At 36.3% G+C, this 20,710-nt stretch overlaps 1 protein-coding gene across 1 annotated transcript in view; it reads right to left on the reverse strand.

The window, feature by feature from the left end:
• Positions 1-20,710, reverse strand: part of TBCK (TBC1 domain containing kinase) — a 119,485-nt gene that overhangs the window by 38,983 nt on the left and 59,792 nt on the right. The window contains exons 21-22 of the mRNA XM_009273567.2: positions 16,006-16,042; positions 14,455-14,616 (exon numbers count right to left, since the gene is read on the reverse strand). Coding sequence (XP_009271842.1) covers positions 14,455-14,616; positions 16,006-16,042 — 199 coding nt within the window. The remainder of the gene's footprint in view (positions 1-14,454; positions 14,617-16,005; positions 16,043-20,710) is intronic.

The following is a 20,710-nucleotide window of genomic DNA, read 5'->3' on the forward strand; positions in this document are numbered from 1 at the left end:
TGCATGTATCTATCTTCTAACAAGATGTAATGTAAAAACCATTTACTTTTCTATCACTATAAAAAGACTGGTTAGTTTTGCATCTCCTGTCTGCAGTCTCACGAAGAGAAAAATGATCCTAGCTTGCATTTTATGACAAACCTATTGTAGTGCATCAGACAAACAATGGGTATATTAGCACTTCTTGTGTCTGTCCCAAGCATCTTGGATGATTCATTACAGCACTCACAATTTAGAAGATCGAAGCATCAGCTTCTATGAAGAAAATAGAGGCACTGTAGCCAAGCTTTATCTGTATATCTCAAACAGATTTGATGCATTGCCATCAATCATTCATTGCCATCAACAGATTTGATGAATTGCCATCAATCAGGGAGTTACTCCAGAAACCTCAGTCATTAGGAGGGTGGTGAATGAAAGAAGCTGAAATTGAAGCTTGGGGCAGAATATTCCAGCTGGATGAGATTATTTACTTTGTTTAAAATCTGAATGCATGATGTGATCTATTAATCTCCCATTCAAAAAGCTGTCCGTATTCAGGTAGGATACAACCTGCAGCATATGCTTTAATTCCACTGAAGACAACATGCTTATGTGCTATCTTGCTTCTGAAATTCTGAAAAATCTCAGACTAAAGCTGTGGTTTACTTAATTTTAATTCTAGCTCTAAAACCTTTTTGTGGATGTGAAAGTAAATTGCAATTTTCCTTAACCATATCAGGTTCCCCAGCTACTTGAGATAATACTTGCCAGAGATAAATGGACAATGTGGTGTCTCAACAGTAACTAACAATTTTTCATTCTGTGATGAAAACATATTAGATTTTTCATTTTGAATATACTGTAATGGAAGGTTGTTGTTTAGTATCATTCCCAAGGAAAATCCACACAACTGGAAAATTTTACACAATTTCTAAATTCAGGTAAAGACAGCAGATGCCTTTAAGTGGTTATTATTCCTAGAGCTCAGAATACACTCTGAAGCATGGTCATTCCAGTCGCACTTTCTCTACATTTCTGAAGACTCATTTTATTTATAAAAAGTTGAGAGTTTCAGTTCAAGACCGTAGTACATTTACGGGTTTTGTTTCTTCTGTAAAGAGACTGCTACAACTGTGAGTTATAGCCCTGTCTCCTGAGATTCTTAGCTAAGGAAACGTTAGCAGTACTTTTGTAGTAAGTGAGATGAAAGCAGAATTTAGCCAGTAAAAAAAATAAATAATCTGAACAACAATAATTAATAGCATGAGAAACATTAGGTTGTGTGAGGGCATATTAGCCTACAAATATCTGAAATTGAGAACAGAACTGGGGGATGGAATAGGAACGCTATGTGCAGTAGAAAGTTATGAAAAAGCTGAAAGCAAAAAATGCTTAACTCTGTTAATCTCAATGAGATAGACTATAAAAAAATTTTTTCTAGAAACAAGCTCTAATTCCAAAAGGAATCCATTTAGAGAATTGGAAAATGCAGCAATGGGTTTCCCTAAAAATGATAACCAGTTCTCACACATCAGGGTGTAAGTAAAAAAAATTTAGGAGTCAGTTGTTCTGTGATTCTTGGCTGTTTGGTTTCTCATTTCTTCTAAGCAGCATTTCAGGAGGATAGTGGCCATGCCTGAAAATGAAATTCCATGGAACAAGAAGGAATTTTAAATGGTTTGTGAGGGAGGCCATCACCAATTTACAGTCTGCTGATTAACTGATCTGCTTCTAAGTAATGCAAAATAAAAATATAACAAGGAGATTGTAGTTTCCACAAATAATAATAATAAAATATATATGTATGCACATAGGCACATGTATGCATATACATGGGAATGGTCAACATTTATTACCCACAAGGGAGACGACTATTGGTAGAGAAAGAATTTGCTTGCATTCTTTTTTTAAAAAATTAATTTCAGGATACTGGAGTTTAAGTCAACATTAAACTGGTGTAAATATTTACTGAATATTAATTAGTCACATTGCATGAACAAGCTTCACACTTGAGTCACCTTCAAGCCAGTCTTCACCCTTTGTTTGAAATTTTACTTTAAGAAAAATCACTTCCCGTCAGTAACTAAAATGCAATACTATCTTTTGCAGCCTTGCTGGATAAGATCTTTTCTCCTCCTTTTGGCTAATAAGTAAGGGTCTGCTGTGCTGCTTCAATTCCGATTTCTTCCCATGCCCTTTCAAATACATGACAAATGAGTCAGTCTCCGATTAAAAGTCCATCTTTTGTTTTCACACCAAGACTTTGCATTCACACAGTATTAATCCTGCTTATACTCTTCCTGCTCCCAACTAACCATGTTACAAGCCAGAAAACATTAAAGCTTACATATTATTAAAAACACACTGTTGGTATGTCAGAAGTGCAAATATATCAAGCCAGCGCCTAGATTCTTGAGCAGGACTATGGACAAACGAAGAGAGTACCTCACCAGGATGCCAGACTACTTGTCATGTGCAAACAACTTAGAAGAACATCCTTCTGAGAGCAGGCTCTGCATAAATCTCAGGGCGCCAACAAGAAGCAAACAGAAACATTTAGAAAGGACAGGGAGGGCCTGCTCACTCATGTACATATAACATCTCTGTGCTCTCCAAGGTCCCAACACTGGGGTGTTTTGTACTTTAAAAAGCACATGCCTTCTGTTTTTATTCATACAAATTATTTTGCTGGTAAATCTGTAACGAAAACGTGCTGACATAACATGCTGTGATTAACTGTGAAGTGTGCACTGAAAAAATTTAAGCCTCATAATATAAATACTATAGAAATAAGTTCTCATTTCAAAATTTAGAATGTCTTCAAGTAGTCTGGTTTTCAAAAAGTGTAGATTACCTGCATTTCAAAAAGTCAAAGTTGGCACCCAAGTACCTAGGAACTAAAAATCACAAGTTTCATTTTAAAACATCGGTTTTAAGAGTTCTGGCTCAACTGGGCTCAACTGAGCTCAAGTATTTCACAGTCAAGCAGCAATCAAGCCTTACAGGAAACAATTCTATGGCACCAGCTAATTACTCCATTACTTGGCATCAAAAGACTTTTCCTGAGATTTCTAAATATGCAAATAATACAGGAATTGAAAAAGACAGGGGTGGGGAAGTAAACAAAAAGTAATCTAACAGTAACATCCTGGTTTTGGCATGGCCTCATCCCAATATTAAGCCCACTGAAATATTTTGCTCCTTTCTGAACTAAACTTCCTGGTTGCTCTAAAATGTTATCTATTTTGCTTTGTTCGTGCTAAATTATCACTCCCTACCAAGCTGCTGCCTCCCTCTGTCAACAGCCTCAACTGAAAAGGATGGCTCAGCCTGACATAGCTGCTTTTTAAGCTACATACATTTAGTGTTTATTATTATAGATACAGGAGAGAAGTAGACTGCACTTGAAACAGATGTTAAAAAGAAAGCATCAGTTTAAAGGCAATACACCTGTGACAAAAGCACATGGAATTTTTTATTTTTACAGCAAAACCAGACGTGCATACGTTGTTCACAGTAAGTGAAAGTAATGGAGAAAAACATAACACGAATGGTTCTTTCTTAATGAAAATGTACACAGACCAAGTCTTTGTGTGCAGTTAATCAATTCCAGAGCCCTTTCCTTGGGTAACAGGACACCAGTTAAGAAATTTGGCCAAAATAAACTGCTGCATTTTGGAAACAGCCCAGGATTATCGGCTTGGTTTGACCTCTCCATCACAAATAGTTTATTACTACCCTGTCAGGCAACATCAGCTTTAACCACACAGCCACATAAATAGGCCAGAAAACCTCTGTGCTATAAAAGCAGGGAAGCTGAACAGGTCAGTCAGTTCAATTTCATGATTCCCGCTCTCAGAAGAAGTAGAGGTGAAAGGCCATAAACCTTTTCTTTTCTGATGACACAGAAAAAGATACACTAAGGCTAGATATTTAAAAGGACAAATCTAGGAAGAGAAGTGACATTTCTAGCCAACATCTCTGTATCTATTACTGCTAGAAGGTTTCTATAAACGGTCAATGCAAAACTATTCTTTTTATATAATTTATTTCCTACATTACAGGATAGTTGTGTTATTTCATTGTTTCGCGGATAGTAATTTGCTCTTACTTACACACATCAGCATTTTGGGACAAAATTTCAAAGGCAACATAAGTATCAGTCATTAATTTTAAAACTCTTCAGCTAATAAGATAGAAGTCTGTTTTTCTTTCTACATGGATGCAAGTTGTGCATCTTTCAAGAGCTGCTGGAAGGACAAATGCTATCAACGAAGGAGCCATCGTATTTTTTTGTGAAACACAGCAGGTGTACAGAAGTTGCATTCAGCTAGAAAAATTTCAAAGGCAACATAAGTATCAGTCATTAATTTTAAAACTCTTCAGCTAATAAGATAGAAGTCTGTTTTTCTTTCTACATGGATGCAAGTTGTGCATCTTTCAAGAGCTGCTGGAAGGACAAATGCTATCAACGAAGGAGCCATCGTATTTTTTTGTGAAACACAGCAGGTGTACAGAAGTTGCATTCAGCTAGAAAAATGATACGATGCAGAAACAAAGGAACAAACTATGTATGTCTTCAGACAGATTGCATGTTGCACAGCTGTAATAAGGATCAATAATTTCAATGCTGCATTGACAGGCTACCTTGTCTGAGACCACATTACTCTACAACACTTTCAGTATCTTGGAATAAAAACTTCTCTAGACAGTTCTTCACAGTCAACATTGTTTACTATCTCTGGATGATATTGCTGTTTTCAGTGTATGTGCAACTGTTATCTTGCTGTTGGAAAGCAAAGACAACAATTTAAACTATTCTTGAGCCTGAATGCTCACACGCAGCAGTTAGTGTATCAAAAATGAAATACTCCAGGCCCTTGCTTGGTGAAAGCACATCAACCATCTGCATGAGGGTTCAGAAACACTGGGAAAAGAAGGACTTTTGTTTCTATGTAATGAAATCACATGCAATGTCCAAAGAGCAGAAAAAGAACTTGTTGGTCTCTTGTCTTCATCCATAAAGGAGATGTTCGAGGACTGAGAAATTCAGAATGTATCCAGATAAAGAGTTCTGTAGCGGAGGGTGTTATGAAGGTAATAATTCAAGTAGAAATGACATGTCTATGTGAGACACTGACACTTCTGCTGAGACCAACAGATGGTATGTTTGCAGCCTGTGTATAAACAAGAGAAGCTGAGAGGAGAGTTATGGAAAGTACAACTATTACAGTACCTGCAGTTATGCAGTTGTCTGGACCAGTTCATGCAACGCTTACCAAAGTAGTGAGCAATAGAGAGAAGCAGCAGTAAACGCTGTGAGTTATTCCCTGAGACATTAGACTGCATAAAGGACAAACATGAATCCTTTTCTTACTTGTGATTGTAAAAATTGCTCTGACTCAGCAGTTTAGTGAAAAGATTTCATAAAGAATGCCTTCCAGTATAGAAACATGATGATGTCCTGCACTGATAAAGATGAGCAGGGAAGACACAGAATGATGAACGATTGTACGAAGAGTAAAGGTTTACTGTAAGTGAACCACCAAATGCTAAATGCTATGTCTTACTGAGAAAGAAGACTGAAATAAATTAACATAAAGACTGTAATGTCTGCTAAGCTCTGACAGGAAAGTGTGTTTTAAACAGTTTTATGAGGTCTGCCATGGCTGGTTTACAGCCGACATTTCTACAAACTAACAAAATGTTAAAGACATCTGGTCTGGCCCTAACATCAGATTAGGATACCGGCCAACAACAGAAAGACATGAATTCACACTGTATAATGGAAATAGTCAGATGGAGGCTACTATGCAAAACCCGAGAGATACACAATAAGGTGAAATAAAGCAGATCAGCAGAAGAATGAACATTATTTCATAGCTAGATGATAACCGTCTACAGAAGATGCATAAAAGGACAGGTTTACAAAACTGCAGGGATCAGCTTAGAGGAGAAACTTGTTAGAAACACACAGAGATGAGGAACTTGTGCCACCAACACAACGTCCAACAACATTCAATTTTTGAAGGAAAAACATTGTTTTGGCTCTTCTGTGGTGTATGGTTTGTTAAAATCTTTCTAAAACTGACTCAACAGACATTTAGCACTCTCAAATACCAGTGAAACTCACCTCCTTTATCCTAACTCTGTGTTTCACAGAAGTAATATGCAAATACTGAAGCTCAGTATGCATTACTAAAGATCATGCCGTCTAAGTTTCTACCTGGGTGGTAGATAGGCGCCCCTTCAGCTGTTTCCCAGACACAACAGGTATAAAATTGTAAAAAACCTCTACAATCAGAAGCTCTGACCAGACCAAATGCTTATAAAACTGATCAATCCGGAAAGAGCCATAAGTAGAAGACCTCTGTATTAGCATAGCTCTCCTCTTGTTAGCCTTCAGAATATTTTTAAGGAAATAATATGAAGTAACTTAGAATTTGTCTTTGAAATAAGACAAAAATTCAAGTAACCTTGAAAAGGGGTATCTGTTGCCGTGAGAAAAGGATCAAAAGGCTCTCATTTGTCCTGTTGGTTCCTAGACCAATAATGGAAAAAAAACTTGGGGCAAAGATTAATATAGATATTTACATCTGCCTAAAGAGTATCCTGAACCATGTAACACCCACAAACTACCACAGAGCAAGAAACATATTATTCAAGACTGAAATGATATCCCACAAATACAGCAACTGTAAACAGGAAGGGTAATAACCATCTTGCTTATGTACCCATGCTTAAAACTGCTTTTACTTCCAAAAAAATGCTCTTGTCATTTGGTATTACAGCAGGTAACTTACTCAGATGCAAAACTTTCAGTGTTTACCATTAGTCAAGTCTATGTTAGTGTTTCACAGTGCAAAACTAGTAGCTTTAGTATCTAACATCAGGCCAACCTTGTCAATATACATTTCTAAATGATTTAAAGTTTGCTGCATAATTAACCTACTCAGAAGTCATGGAAAAAAGCACCCCTATTCTCTGAAAAAGCTTTCTAACACCCCCCATCTGAATTTACACATGAAAATAGTTTGCTGCAATTAACCTACTCAGAAGTCATGGAAAAAAGTTCCCCTATTCTCTGAAAAAGCTTTCTAACACCCCCTGAATTTACACATGAAAATATTTAAGAAGTACATTCCTAAATATCATATATATATAACAACAAACTTTTTTTTTTTAAGCATAAGGATTGAAGAATCAGCAAGAGATTGTCTAGCTCCTTGCCTTGCTCTGAAGCCAAATGATATGTAACTAGCCTATCCCCTACAGATGCTTGCCTAGAGTTTTTAAATTTTTGCAGTGACAGAGGTTTCACCTGACACACCCCTGATGGGTACCTAGCCTATTTATCACCATTTTCAGAATACAGACAACATTCTTCACATAAAATACAAGCTTTGCCCAGTTGGGATACCTGTCCTTCCTGAACAAGTTTTGCCCTTCAATGCTAACAATCCGGTCCTGAAATTTATTCTGAGCTTGCAATATCAACGAAGTCTTAGCTTTAGGTACAAACCCTGCTCTAGTTCTCCATGTTTAGTTTTGGTCTTTCTGTTGATTTCTACTAAACTCCAGCTCTTAATATATTAAGAACAAAGAAGTTTGGATAGACAGAATCAAATGCCTCACGCAGATTTATAAAGGCAGGAGTTTAAGTTCTTTGAATATGGGAAAGTAGACCAAAGGGAACTGACCACTATCCCTAAGTATGAGACAGCTGAGAATTCACTTAAACAGACCTTGTTTCTCAGTCCTTATTTTGGCAGAAAGATTTTTCTAGCTCTCAGCCTACACTGCCATTCCAATTCTGTATTTAAGGAGTTATGTGTATCTCTATTAACAACACTGGATATATACACCCCCAAAGTATATCTACAATCAGAGATGTGCTGCTAACGTACATTTTAATCAAGGAATTTTAACACTGAGGTATTTGTGCAGGTCATTTTAAAATCTTCCTCAATTAACAATTAGAGAACTAAAGATTATTGGGAAGACCATTTATACCTGTACAGGCAAACACACTCATTCAGCATAACAAAGATATAAACAGATACCCTATTAGGCACCTTGCTCTGTCAGCAACATCTTCCATAATTGTAAAAGGAAAAAAATATAGTGCACACTCTTGCTTTCTAAGCACTAGTCTAATCCTGAACCAGTTACGCTCATAATTTTAATGAAACAAACAAACAAAAGGGAAATATTTTCCCAAGACATCTTTGTAAAGAGAAAAAATAATAACTTGCCACATCTAGAAGCAAAGCTCAGATAAGAGTGGCCTGAATTTTGTCATTCCATGCCTAAAAATGCTAGTATGTTTGACAGTGTGCCTTCATGTACTTCAATTTTATTCCAGAGTAAAGGTGTACAAAATACTACATGACTAACAGCTGGATTATTCTATTCTCTGAAGTCCCCTTTTGCCATGAAGAGTACATACAGGTTCTATCCAGAAAAAGGAGGCATAAACTGTGCCTCAGACTGATTTTAAGACATGCACTAGGGAAGTTCTACTGATGAACTCACTTTTCACCCTTTTTATGAAATACCACCTCTTGAGACAGACAGCCCTTTGCTAAAGGATATATATTTGATTTTCTTCTGCCAGTAACAACTACAGGCTAGCAAGAACAGTAATATGAATAAAATAAAGGATTTTGGTATTTTTTTCCTCAGTGTGTCACCCACCGCAGCATTTCTCTTTAGTGTCAAGAAGGTAGAATGTATAAATAGAACTGCATTTTGTTCATGTCACTACAAGTGGAAAATGTGAATAATTAAAGAATTCACAGCTTCAGGTAAAATGACATCAATATTACAGAGTTTGACACTACTGAACAGCCTTGGTGAGCCAGTGTGCCCCAACAAATTGCTCTGCTTCTGTACCAAAGCCAGCTCCCAACCCACAGTTGGCTGTAAGCTAGTTAAAAAAAAAAAAAAAAGGCAGCAAAACAAACAAAACCCCACTTACTAGCAGCTGTGCACAGTTTCTGCTTCATAAATGCCATTATTTAGCAACAATAATCTTCAGGAATTGTATTATAAAACACACCTGCCACTTGCATCTAAAAAACCACCTAACATTGCAAAGATGAGGAATATGTTCAGAAAAAGATGTTTCCATAAATATCAGTCGGACCTACATCTTTCAAGAAAAGAAAACTAGAAATGTGCTTTCCTTTTTGCTTCTGATGTCTTTTGATTTTTCCAATCAATTTTTTTATGTTATAGCACCATTATCATGCGCATCATGTGAGAGACCAAACTGCTGCTTTTCTTCAGATATACTGTAATTTGAAAAAGCAGTCTAGCTTCACTAACATCATGATAAATTACCTTGCAGTGTCATCTTCCATGGGGGACAGCAGTTTTGAACTTGGGCAAGCTACAACAAAGCCACATGTCAAAATTTCATAGCCAAAGTTATGAAAAAAGTTTCCTTTTAAAAGAGCTATTACAACATCTATTCCTCAGAGCCTTAATCTATGCAATTTTCAAAAAATTTTCTATGCATTTTAAAACTATACAATAAAAAGTCAAACCCTAATGAAAACTGTCTATTACCTTTGTTTTTCTGCTGCTCACTGGCATACGGAAGACCACACTGTATCTCTTTCAGTCTCTTCAGAGTTGGTTTTTTTTTCTCAAAGTTTGCATTTTTATTCGAGAAGTGGTGAAACAAATGGGAAAAGACATCAAACACCCACAAACTCAGCTTTGGCTTGGCGGCCAACTGCCATTTCTTCCTCCTACCAAATCTTAATTAACTAAATGCTGAACCACCAGAAATTCTGGCATGATAAAAGTGTATGAATCACAGATGTGGGCAGACACAGGATTTTCAGGAAGAAAAACAGCAGAAAGTAAAATAGTAGCTACCTAGGGTTGGTTACGTATCTAAAGTAAAGTTCTCTGAGGTGTGTCTAATTCTACTGCTGTCAGCAGAAACACATCATTCAAAACTGCACCATACAATCTTAGTGTAGAATTTCCACTATTTTTTAATCTGTAGTCCGTTTCTGAGCTGGATGTAATTCTTCTAAGCATTTACATGGCTTTCACCATCATGGGATTCAGCATTTTGGCACATCACTATAATGGCAACAGACATAATTGTTTCTCCCAAATTAGAGAAGCTCTGTTCCTTGGAGAATCATTTTTGTGGTTTGGTGATAGCTAGATCTTTGACTACATGTTGCATCTTAAAGCTACATGTCTGTGTCTCACAAAGTAGAATCCTCTACATTTTCTACTTCAACAGTTTGATTGTAGCTCCTCGTTGCACTGGATTGCTTTTCCACAGCCAGTCTTTCTGGACTTCCTACCTGAGGCTGAGGTTCTTCCTTTGGAAGCGCTAACCTGGAGTCAGCAAAAAGACACCTTCCTAAGGTGCACAGCATTAAAAGAACAAACACTTCTCTCGCTCTGAAATTACAGAAGATGAGGTTATTGTGTGAACTAACCTACAAGGCTTATTTGAGAGTATGTTTTCTCTCATGTCTAGGATTGGCGTTTACCTATTCTCTAATAGCATCTGTCCCCATCTTTTGGTAGTTGTTCTGTCCCTTCTCAAGGCCATAATTCATCTCTGCATGTCAGTGATGATATTGGCATGGATCTCTGGAGGAAGATCTGTTTGCCAGGCCCTATATGGCACCCATTCCAGGTGGGAGTGAATTGGTCTACGGGATCCTTCAACTGTTTGCAAAGAGCTGTACATATCTGGATGCTTCCTTCCTGGGTCTGTTTCCTAACAAAAGGTGCTGGTGACTTTGTACTACTTGTACAGTGAGTAATGAACTTAGTAATCAAGTCAAGCTACAATAATAATTTTTGAGTTGCATAACGTACATTATCACACAAACTTACAGCAAGATGTTAAAGACCAAGCTATAAGCAAAACAGCAAGTTTTAAAGTAAAGTTACTTATACAGTTGGCCCTCGATGCATGAAAGAGCCTTCTGGGTTGTAAATTTGCTGATACGTAAGATGCAGACATATCCAAACTGGCTTAGTACAAGCCAGTACTGGTCCAAAAGCAGAGTCCTGCCTCTGTTGTTGGTACCTCAGGAATCATGTCATAGTAGTGCCATCCTTACCATCCTCATTTTTCTGCCACATTCTCCTGCTATGTGTCAGACTTAGATAAAGGAAAAACAAAAGTAATGCATGCTGTGTTTGCTCTGTCTGCATCACCCAAATAGGACGAATTTTACTAAATCTCAAAACTACACATAAAGAATTAGCAATGACTCCAGGGATGGTTTTGTTTGTCTGTCTCAAACCTCCTAAATCTTCCCTGGTATTTATATTGTTTGAATAAAGTTTATACTTAACAGAGCTCCTTAAACACAAGGGGAAAAAAAAAACCAAAAACCAACATATGAACGAACAAATGAAAGAGAATTAAAACAACACCTTGGAGTAGTAATTTCCTAAACAATCTAATTCTATTTAAGTTTTAGCTGTTGCTTATATGTCCCCTTTATACAGCCCCACGAGGAATGAACTAGGACATTTGTTGCTACAGTGAAGGGATTTTCCAGTATTCTTAATTAACCAATTATTTTGTCAAATACTTCAAAGAGATTTCCTAATATGCTAGAATGTTGTTAAAACTATATAAAAACAAACTAAAATTTCCAATAGAGCTCCCCCCAAAAAGCAAGTAATGCCCAAAATATGGCCAAAGCTTTGAGACAAGCATTGGAAAGGGTTTTCAGAATCAAGTAATCAATAATGGCACTGTGCCCCTTCTCTTTCCTCACACCATTAACTTTAAACAGTAATTGAAACTGTGTTATATGCAGTGAACTGGAAATAAAGCAGTGGTTTGTTTGTTTTGTTTTTTTTTTTTAAACTTTAAATATACATTTTTAGAAATAGCTACTGTAAAAACAAGAAATCTTAAAAAAGTGTTCCACAAAGTTGCAAGATTGCAGTAAAATAGCTTTACCAGCCTGGAAAGCAAGTTGCTTTCACTGGCAGCCTGAGAGTAAGCCATTCCAGCACACAGAAAGCTTAAAAACCACAGGAGTTTCAGACTATTGAGCAACAATTGATTTTAGATTGAAATTATTGCAGATGTTTTAAACAACATAATCTCTTCCTCTGGGTGACCCAGTTTCAGGTGAAGGTTGTTTGTAAATTACTTTCAGAAAATTCTCAGGCATGGCACACAATTTATTTTAACCAAAATAACAGAAGTCCTGTTTGGAAGACACAGGTGACAAAAAGCATAAGCAGTCAATACTTCTTAACCAGAAATAAGACTCAGGTCAGAAAGAGAAGGCATGAGGCTATGATAATTATATGTTCAAAGAAGTTACTGATTCCAGAAGTCTCAGCTAGACTAATAACATTTAAGTCACACTAGGATCGTCTTCCATCCTCATTCTTTTTTTCCTTAGTAGTCAGTTTATGATATACTTTGGATTAATCTCACAATATTCAATTGTGCCACTGTTGACATCCAAAATATTGCAGACATCACCAACATTTTAGAAAAAAAAAAATCAAATCTTTTCAGAAATACCATTCTACCAAAACGTTTCCTACCAGTTATCAGCAAAGTTGTCATAAACTATAATCAGCACAAAGCATGTAAATTATAACACTACAGATTTTAGTGATTTAATTTCATTATATAAACAGACATGTATTATGAGAACTAGTGTGTTCTTACATGTGACCTCAGCATAAAGTACTTCAGCTGTCAGTAAATCAGCTGGTTCAAGATAAATTGGAATATATAATTTAGAACCACCCAAGGGAAAAAAAATAGGGAGAAGGGACCTTAGGCAAGAAAATAAGTTAAATATTAATGAATCTATATTTAACTAAGACATACAGCTAATAGATGGGGGAAGAGGGAAAGGGGAGAGAGACAATCTTTTAGTTTAACACTCACCTTTCAGACTATCTGAAGATACCCAGTTAAATTTAATATGGGCATTTGAAATGACTAAGCCTATAGACTGAAAATGAAAAAACCCACACCATAAGAAATGGCCTTATTAAATTTCTTATAAATTAAAAAATACAGTAGCAATTGCATAGTATTATGCTAAACTGAAAGGTAGCAGAAAAGCAAAATTTTGAAATCCAGACACATGTTCAAGGGTATACAGTGAGAGACAGAATTTGTGGCAATAATATTTAGAGAAATCACAGAGCTTCATCTGTGAGAACTCACTGAACTTCTGAGAGACTGATTTATGCAACTATGAACTTAGCCTCTGCCTGCTTGCTGCCATATCCTAGGCTACTGCTAACCTCTGTAAACTCTGCAGTTGTGGAGACTGCCACACTTAACAAGAGCTTTTAAGCTTAAATGCCCTTCCAAACTTGATTCTCTCATTCAGTTCTTTTTCAAAAGAATGACTTCTGTTTAAATGAATTATGAATGATTGAATTGCACACATGGTGTTCAAAAAGAATCCACTAAATCTATAATTAGCCCACAAATTAGCCAAAAGTTAAAGTTATCTTAAGAAAGGCCACACAATTAAAACAGTGTCACCTCTTAACCAAGACGTATATTATGTTAGTAAGATCCTGGGTTGGAGAGAGGGCATTAATACAAGAACGTAAGCATGTTCTGGGTGCAGTAGCCTTCCGGTTCATGTGTTATATAAATATTAGTCCATCACAAATGGAAACACATCTTTCAGTCAACAGGGCTTACTCAGTTCAAATGTATTCTACTGTCTCACTAGAAACTTGCTCAGAAATCAGACCCAAATTTCATGGTTAACTGCAATCTTTTTTTTTTTTTTTTTTTTTTTTTTTTTTTTTTTTTTTTTTTTTTTTTTTTTTTAAGATGCAACACTTGCTTGTATGGATAGGTCAACCACTTCCCACTAAACAAGACGACAGAACTTCTGCACAACTATCACGCAGCCTCTGATACGATTTTGAAGGTTCTTTTGAAAGCTTTATGTTTCGAATGGAAACTGATTTAACACAGAGCAATTCCAATGGCTTCTATACTGCTTTCCCTAATCCTTTTACATTAATTGCTTCCATAGCAAATGTTTAATTATTTTTGAAAGGAAAACAGGGTAGTAACAGCATCGAAGTGGAAAAGCACTGTTCAGAACAGCACTACAGTTTTTTCACTAAGAAATCCCTACCAACTGGATTGTTTCTATACGTGGCATGTCTACAGACAGTTGTTTATGAATTATTTAAAATCATTCTAAATTTCACAAGAAAGTACTCCAACCTTCACCTGGAAATAATAACAAGCTCATCCATTCTTGCTGATGACAGCAAAAAGACTTCTACTAAGTTCATCAAGCTGTAGTTAAGACCGACACACTCTGACAGTGAGTTTGCCTAAATCTACCATGATTTCAAAACACATAAGATTTGCAGTAAGATTCACATGCAAGCATGTACTTTGTTCAGCAACACACTGGGGAAGACAGAGAAAAAGGGAAGAAATAGTTTTTTCTATACCTGGCAAGTCTGAAAAAAGGAGAATGCATTCATTGAATCCATTAGCCAGCAGACGATCCCTCAGTTGTTGAAGTATTGCAACTCCAATACAGAACGGGAAGGAGGAATTTCCAAGCAGTAATGTATCCCACAAGTGAAAAATTTTGTGCAAAGGAAAGACATCTGCATGATGAACAAACACAATTAAAAAAAGCTATAAGCATATAAGTTGATAAAAACATATACACACATGCACACTCTTAAGGAGTTGCCTATATACTTTTTTCCCTCTCCCGTCTTGGGGTTATTTCTTTTTTACTTGGGAGCAAAAAGGACTCAACCTGTTTAGAAACAGGTTTGCCTTCATATGCAGTTTGATTATTCTGGAAATCATCAGTGTCTTCTTTCATCACTAAATACTTAGAAATGTGCAGGTTTTTAGATTTCAAACACACACAAAATTAGGCAATTTATTTTTCTTTTGGTACGGTGCAATTATGCATTAGGACATGCGTATCAGTTTTTCCAATAGTACGAAGACATTAATGAGTTAATTGATAAGCTCAACTACTTAAAATTGGACAAGAAAATGAGCAGAATAGACCAAAATGGTCAGAATAAAGGAAAGACAAGGAGAAAGGCCTGTTAAAAACAGCAACATTTTATATATAAAGCTGAAGGTGGCTCTCCTAAAATAAGCTATTCTTCAACTAAATAGTTCTAACATTTTATTGCAATTCATTGCCAAGGAAACCATCTCCTTGGTTTTCCAAAGGTGGTGATTCTCATGAAAATTTTAGAAGAATGGACAACTGCAAGAACCAGTGCTTTACAGTCTTTAGAAGTTGCAACCAAGAATCTCACATTAAATTCTTTGATATTTCATCAGAGAAGTAATCCATCAGCTCTTTTCATCCTGCTACTTTTTATTTATTCTTTTTTTAAAATTCAAAGTCTGCCAATGTTGACATGAAATGAAAAAAATCAGAGATCTTTGAGGAAAGAAGATTTTGAATTGCTTTCTAGGCTTGCTTTATTAACTTTGTCCTCCTTCATTAAAAGCTCACCAAATTATAAAGCTCTTTTTGTTCTTAACATCCATGCACAAATATCATAGGAGACTAGTGCCAGTAGAATAACAATGTGTCAAAGTGCAATAAAAAAAGCTTGTTTTGTTGGCCTTCAAAAACAAAATTACTCTCTTTCTTACGTTATCTGGGTGAGGGCAGGGGAAGGTGGTGAGGTTTGGTTTTGGTTTTGTTTTTTTAACTATTATTATATCTTTTTTCAGTAGATAACAGCCTCCTTTGCACACTCCCTAAATACTGCATGCATAGAATAATCCAGTTCAAATTTACTTTTTAAAAAAAAATTATTGTCAAATCAGGGAAGAAAGTATGTGACAGGCACTGTTGAGACTCAAATCACAACACACATCTGTGCAAATTATAAGGGACCTACTAATGATAGACACATCACACTAATTAGGAAAGCTTTAGCTGAAAAAGTGAGAAAAAATTATGCTTAAGAAATACAAGAACATTTAATCAGAGAAAAAGAACGCATACTCACGTGTAAACATTGTAAGAAACCAAGGAATAGCATAAAGCTGCAAAAGGTGGTGGTGGTGAGAAGAGAACAAAAAAATGTTTTATTAAGAGCTAAAGTTGTTTGTGACAATTTCCTACCACATTAGAAATTGCCTAGCTTGGCATGAATGTATTTAAAATGGGAAATAACTTCAGCAGCAGAACCACTATCACACAACTTTTAGCCCGTCAGAAAAGCTTCTTCCTCCCCCAGGTCTCCATTCTCATCTCTTTCAAATTACTGGTTTGTGATACTATATTTAAAACAACAACAAAAACAACCACTACCCTCAGTAGGCTTATGTTTGCGAAAAATAACCCCCAAAGTCTTTAAGAACTCAAAAACCTGCTCTATTAAACTGTCACAGTTCTCACCTTACATATATATACCGCTAAGTGAAAATTAGCAAAGGATGCCTGAACAAGCATAAACCAACTTGATACAATATATCTTTTTTACTATGGGAAGAAAACCTTGTTCTATATAAATAATTAAAAGTGCAAATCACAATTTCCAACAGAAAAATTAACCATATCTACCTTTTTCTCCTATGTTGGTATTTATTAAAATGTATACTTGTCAGTGAAAGAAAATAAGAACGTTTTCATTCTCAAAAGCATATAGTGTCAGTTACTAACACCTTAAGCATTTATGTTGCTCTACTGTGACCTTTAAAGGCATGCGTCATCTGAAGAATTTGAGGCTGCTTCAGCACTTATACTACTATGAGACTAAGAACTTGTGCTGCTGCAATGGCTACAGAAAACTTAGTTTCTGCAAACTTTCATACTCATGACATCATATAGAGAAAATTCAGTATGCATTAGAGGAGCTAAGCATTTATGGCAACTTAAGAGTTTCTCAGTTTTCACTGAAATATTTAGCGTGTTGAAGGCAACAGAATCTATTTTCATGAAACATCGAACGGCACAGAAAGTCCCCACAAATTAGGAATGCAAGAGCGAGACAGCCAGTGTTAAATTTTACTCAGTTGCACAGATCACATGCTCTGTTTTCCACTTCTGAAAATTTACAGTTAGACATAAAGCTTAATATATTACTTTTTAGCTCATAAAAAGTGCAAATTAGTCCTCCTATTAAGCTTTCCCTGGAAGTAAGCAAATGAGAAGCAGAAAGCATAATTGATATTATGTTAATAAATTACTACTTATTCCATAAACTCTTAACTGGGTTATAGCACTGATTAAATGATGCACACATTTGCTGAAAAGCTCTTTAGCACAGCTCTCTCTAAATTTCATTCCTACATCTTCATCTGAGCATCTGATAGCATCTGAACCATACTGTCCATAAAACTAAAAAAGCTGCGATGACCAGACTGTTCACCACTTTCAATATTCAGGAGGCTTTTATAAAGCTTGGCCTCCAACCTGCCAATTGATTCTAAGGGTTCAAAAAACAAAACAAATCCATTTCTATTGACATTTTCATCTTATAATACATTCATGCTATTTCCATGAGTCTATCTTTGTCATGCCTTCAATAGATGGCTCTCTACGGAATAACATACCCTGCTCCCTGAAATATCCCCTACAGTGGTTGTGATCAGCTAATACCTGTCTACCTGCTTGCTTGTATGCAATATCTTGCTTTCCATGCAGTTGGAAAACAAGCGTTCCTAATAGCCTGAGGCTCCTCTTTGCTTGGAGGTACGTATTATGCAGACGTCATTTTGAACTACATTACTTCCTTGGTATTTAAAAGCAATTATTTTCTCCTTTTCATATATTTGATTAAAGTGTTTTACCAAAGCAGATCCACACTTTCTCCTAACTTCACAAACACCTCTATATCTTGTATATCTACATAGAAATATGCAAGAAAATACACAAAATTTAAAACATTAAACAGATTATTAAAAGGTAACAACAAGGCAAAGCATCACTTTGCTCTAAACCATCCTCACCAAACCTATTAACAGTGACATGAAAAGTAGGTCAAACTATTTAAGTAGAAGGTATCAGATAAGTTTTTATTGAAGGGATTTTTCCCTTTGATTTTCATAAATATAATGTTCTAAGAAAAGGAGGTCTTGGTAAACCTGAAGAGGTTATGATTACTATTAATAAGCAAGTGAAGAAAAGGCACAACACTGGTGGTATTATTCCACCATGCAAGTCAAATAGAAAAACACAGACAAAAAGAACTGCACGGACTTGAAGTCCTCAAATAAATAGGCTACCAAATTCTTACAGTTAAATGACTGCACTTTTAACATACTACTAGTAAATACTGCCCTCTAGCAATCACCGGCTGGAACAGCATTGTGCCATGCTTCTGTACTAACAAGCTGCTTTTAAAGAGGGTTTCAACTCTTCACTACTGAACCCTGAAACATAATGGGGTTGGTTTTTTATTGACACTTAACTCTCCGTAGCTGGGAAGCATACCTCATGTTTAATCAAAGTAGCGTTTGAACTGCTGGAACAGCCTGAGAACAAGTCACATTAAAATAAGAGCCTGTAAAACCAATACTTCATTTTTTTAGAGTGGGCTTGAGATCAGCAATGCCATAATTATTGTTCTGCTTTGCTTGTAAAATACAAGCTCTTTTGTGATTTTAAGTAAGGACTTGGACATTTCTTATATATGAAGAACACAGCAGTCCCTTAACATCAGTTCCCGTTCAAACAATCTGAATAAATCCACAGGTTTTTTTAGTTACAATTGAAATCTCTTGTCCTTAGACTTGGTTTCATTCTCCATCCTTCCATTATCGCTAGCTGAAGCTTCCTCTCCAATAGTGCTCTGCTATGACAAATTCGGCTCAGTACCTGAGCTTGGAGATGCAGTTCATTGTTTTTCAACGGGCTGAAGATGTTTACTTGCCCATAGTTAGATGGGCATATTTTGAGAACAGTGCATCTCCCATTAGACATTCAAAGCTCTTAGAGATATTGGCTCAAATCTTGATGAAAGCCTTTTCCATGAGGATTTTGTTATTGCCTGTTATTACTGTCTGGATTGTTTCATTATTTGACTGTTCCTCCAGAAGATGAGAGCTTTACACACTTGTGTCTACAGAAGATTGAGGTTTCAGTTGTAAAGACAGTAGTTTTAAAGATATTTAGGCTCAGGGGATTTTGATTCTAAAGATATGTTAGAAGGAATAGCAAGGTGAAAATGAGTGTTAATGTTTGTTGGTGGGGATGGTAGGGAGTATTAAAAGGCATACACAAGCTTCTTGCTCTGTGAAAATTCTGTAAGAATAAAGTGGCTGTCCTGTATGATCCACGTGCACGTTTATGAACATCATGTGGCAGTTACAGTGAAGCTATGCACCTGGTTGCAGGATAATGAAATTGAATTATTTAAAATTGAAGGCTTGAGTTTTCAAAACATAAAAAATGCCAACATTCTTCACAAGTTTTGTTCGTTATGCATGTATATAACACTTAAGTTTACCAAAAACCTCTAAGAAAATTCAAAAATCACTAAGGAAGTTCACCCTCCACACCTCATAGAATTACAGAGCTGAGATCAAGGTTAAATACCTACAGTTTTAGAGATAACAAACACAATAGGAGTAATCATTATTCTTGCAATCTTCTGTAAAAGAATCCTCACCTGACCATTTGTCATTCAATGCAGTGTTGTTATTTTAAACTGGTAAACTGTCATGTCTTCACCGTTATAAAAATAGTTTATAGATGGATAACAAAACCCCCCTATGCTATAGCATCTATTTCACACTATTTTCAGTGTTCAAGACATTATGATGGAGCCCTTCCTTCTCAAAGCTGAAGTCACACTTACAGGAATATAGAACCTACCACAATCAACGGCAACGTGGGCAAGTATTCTACCTCCGACAGTGAGTAGCTCATTTGCTTCAGGAAAACATGCTAAAAACCCTGCAATGGACAGTTGTAAGATAGTTTGTCTGCCATGCTAACCTGCTTTCTACACACTTTAGGCAGGCACTAGCTTAAATGACAACAGAAAGGATTCAGAAAAGGTATCATATATTTCTTTTCTTATTGAATTGTCCAGTAACAATCCCAGATATTGAAGATCTGTTAAGTAATCCAATCTTTCTTTCCAAGCTTACTAAACTAAAAGACCACTTGACATAGCTACACAGAAAGGTGGTCAAAGAAAGAATGAAAGAATGATCCTCAGCTAAAAGGAATCCTTTTCACCCTTGGGACCCCCCCTGCTTCCTCCCCCTTCCGCCGTGGTCATCCTCACCAAGTAGAGTGAACCCTGGCCCTGTGGCATGGCATACGAAACAAGTCACCCATTAGCAGGGAGAGACCTCACCCTTCTCCCCCAGCTCCCCCCAAGCATCAAAACTTGAAGGCCCTGCTTGCTTTCTCAGAAGTACTTTAAAGGAGAATTTGTTTGTATTTTTTATTTACATTTTATATTTTTGTACATATTGTTAGGAGGTCCGCCATTTTTAGGTGATCTCAGATTGACCGAAAGGGGGACTTTGAAGCGTGTATCTCTTGTTACCTATCTCTGACTTTACTTGTGGTGTGACCAGGCCCAAACCATTATCTCAAAGGAGAATAAAACAAAACCTTGTAAAAAAATTAAAGGGACAAAAAAGCAAAACAAAAAAAAAATTTACAATCTTATTCTGAGCATTCCAGTAACTTTTTGTGTATGTACTTCAGCTGTACCATTAATTGTGGTTTGTATGAGGTGGCAAGGCCAAAGA

This window comes from Aptenodytes forsteri, unplaced genomic scaffold (genome assembly GCF_000699145.1).
Source record: "Aptenodytes forsteri isolate BGI_AS27 unplaced genomic scaffold, ASM69914v1 Scaffold93, whole genome shotgun sequence".
NCBI classification, from domain to species: domain Eukaryota; kingdom Metazoa; phylum Chordata; class Aves; order Sphenisciformes; family Spheniscidae; genus Aptenodytes; species Aptenodytes forsteri.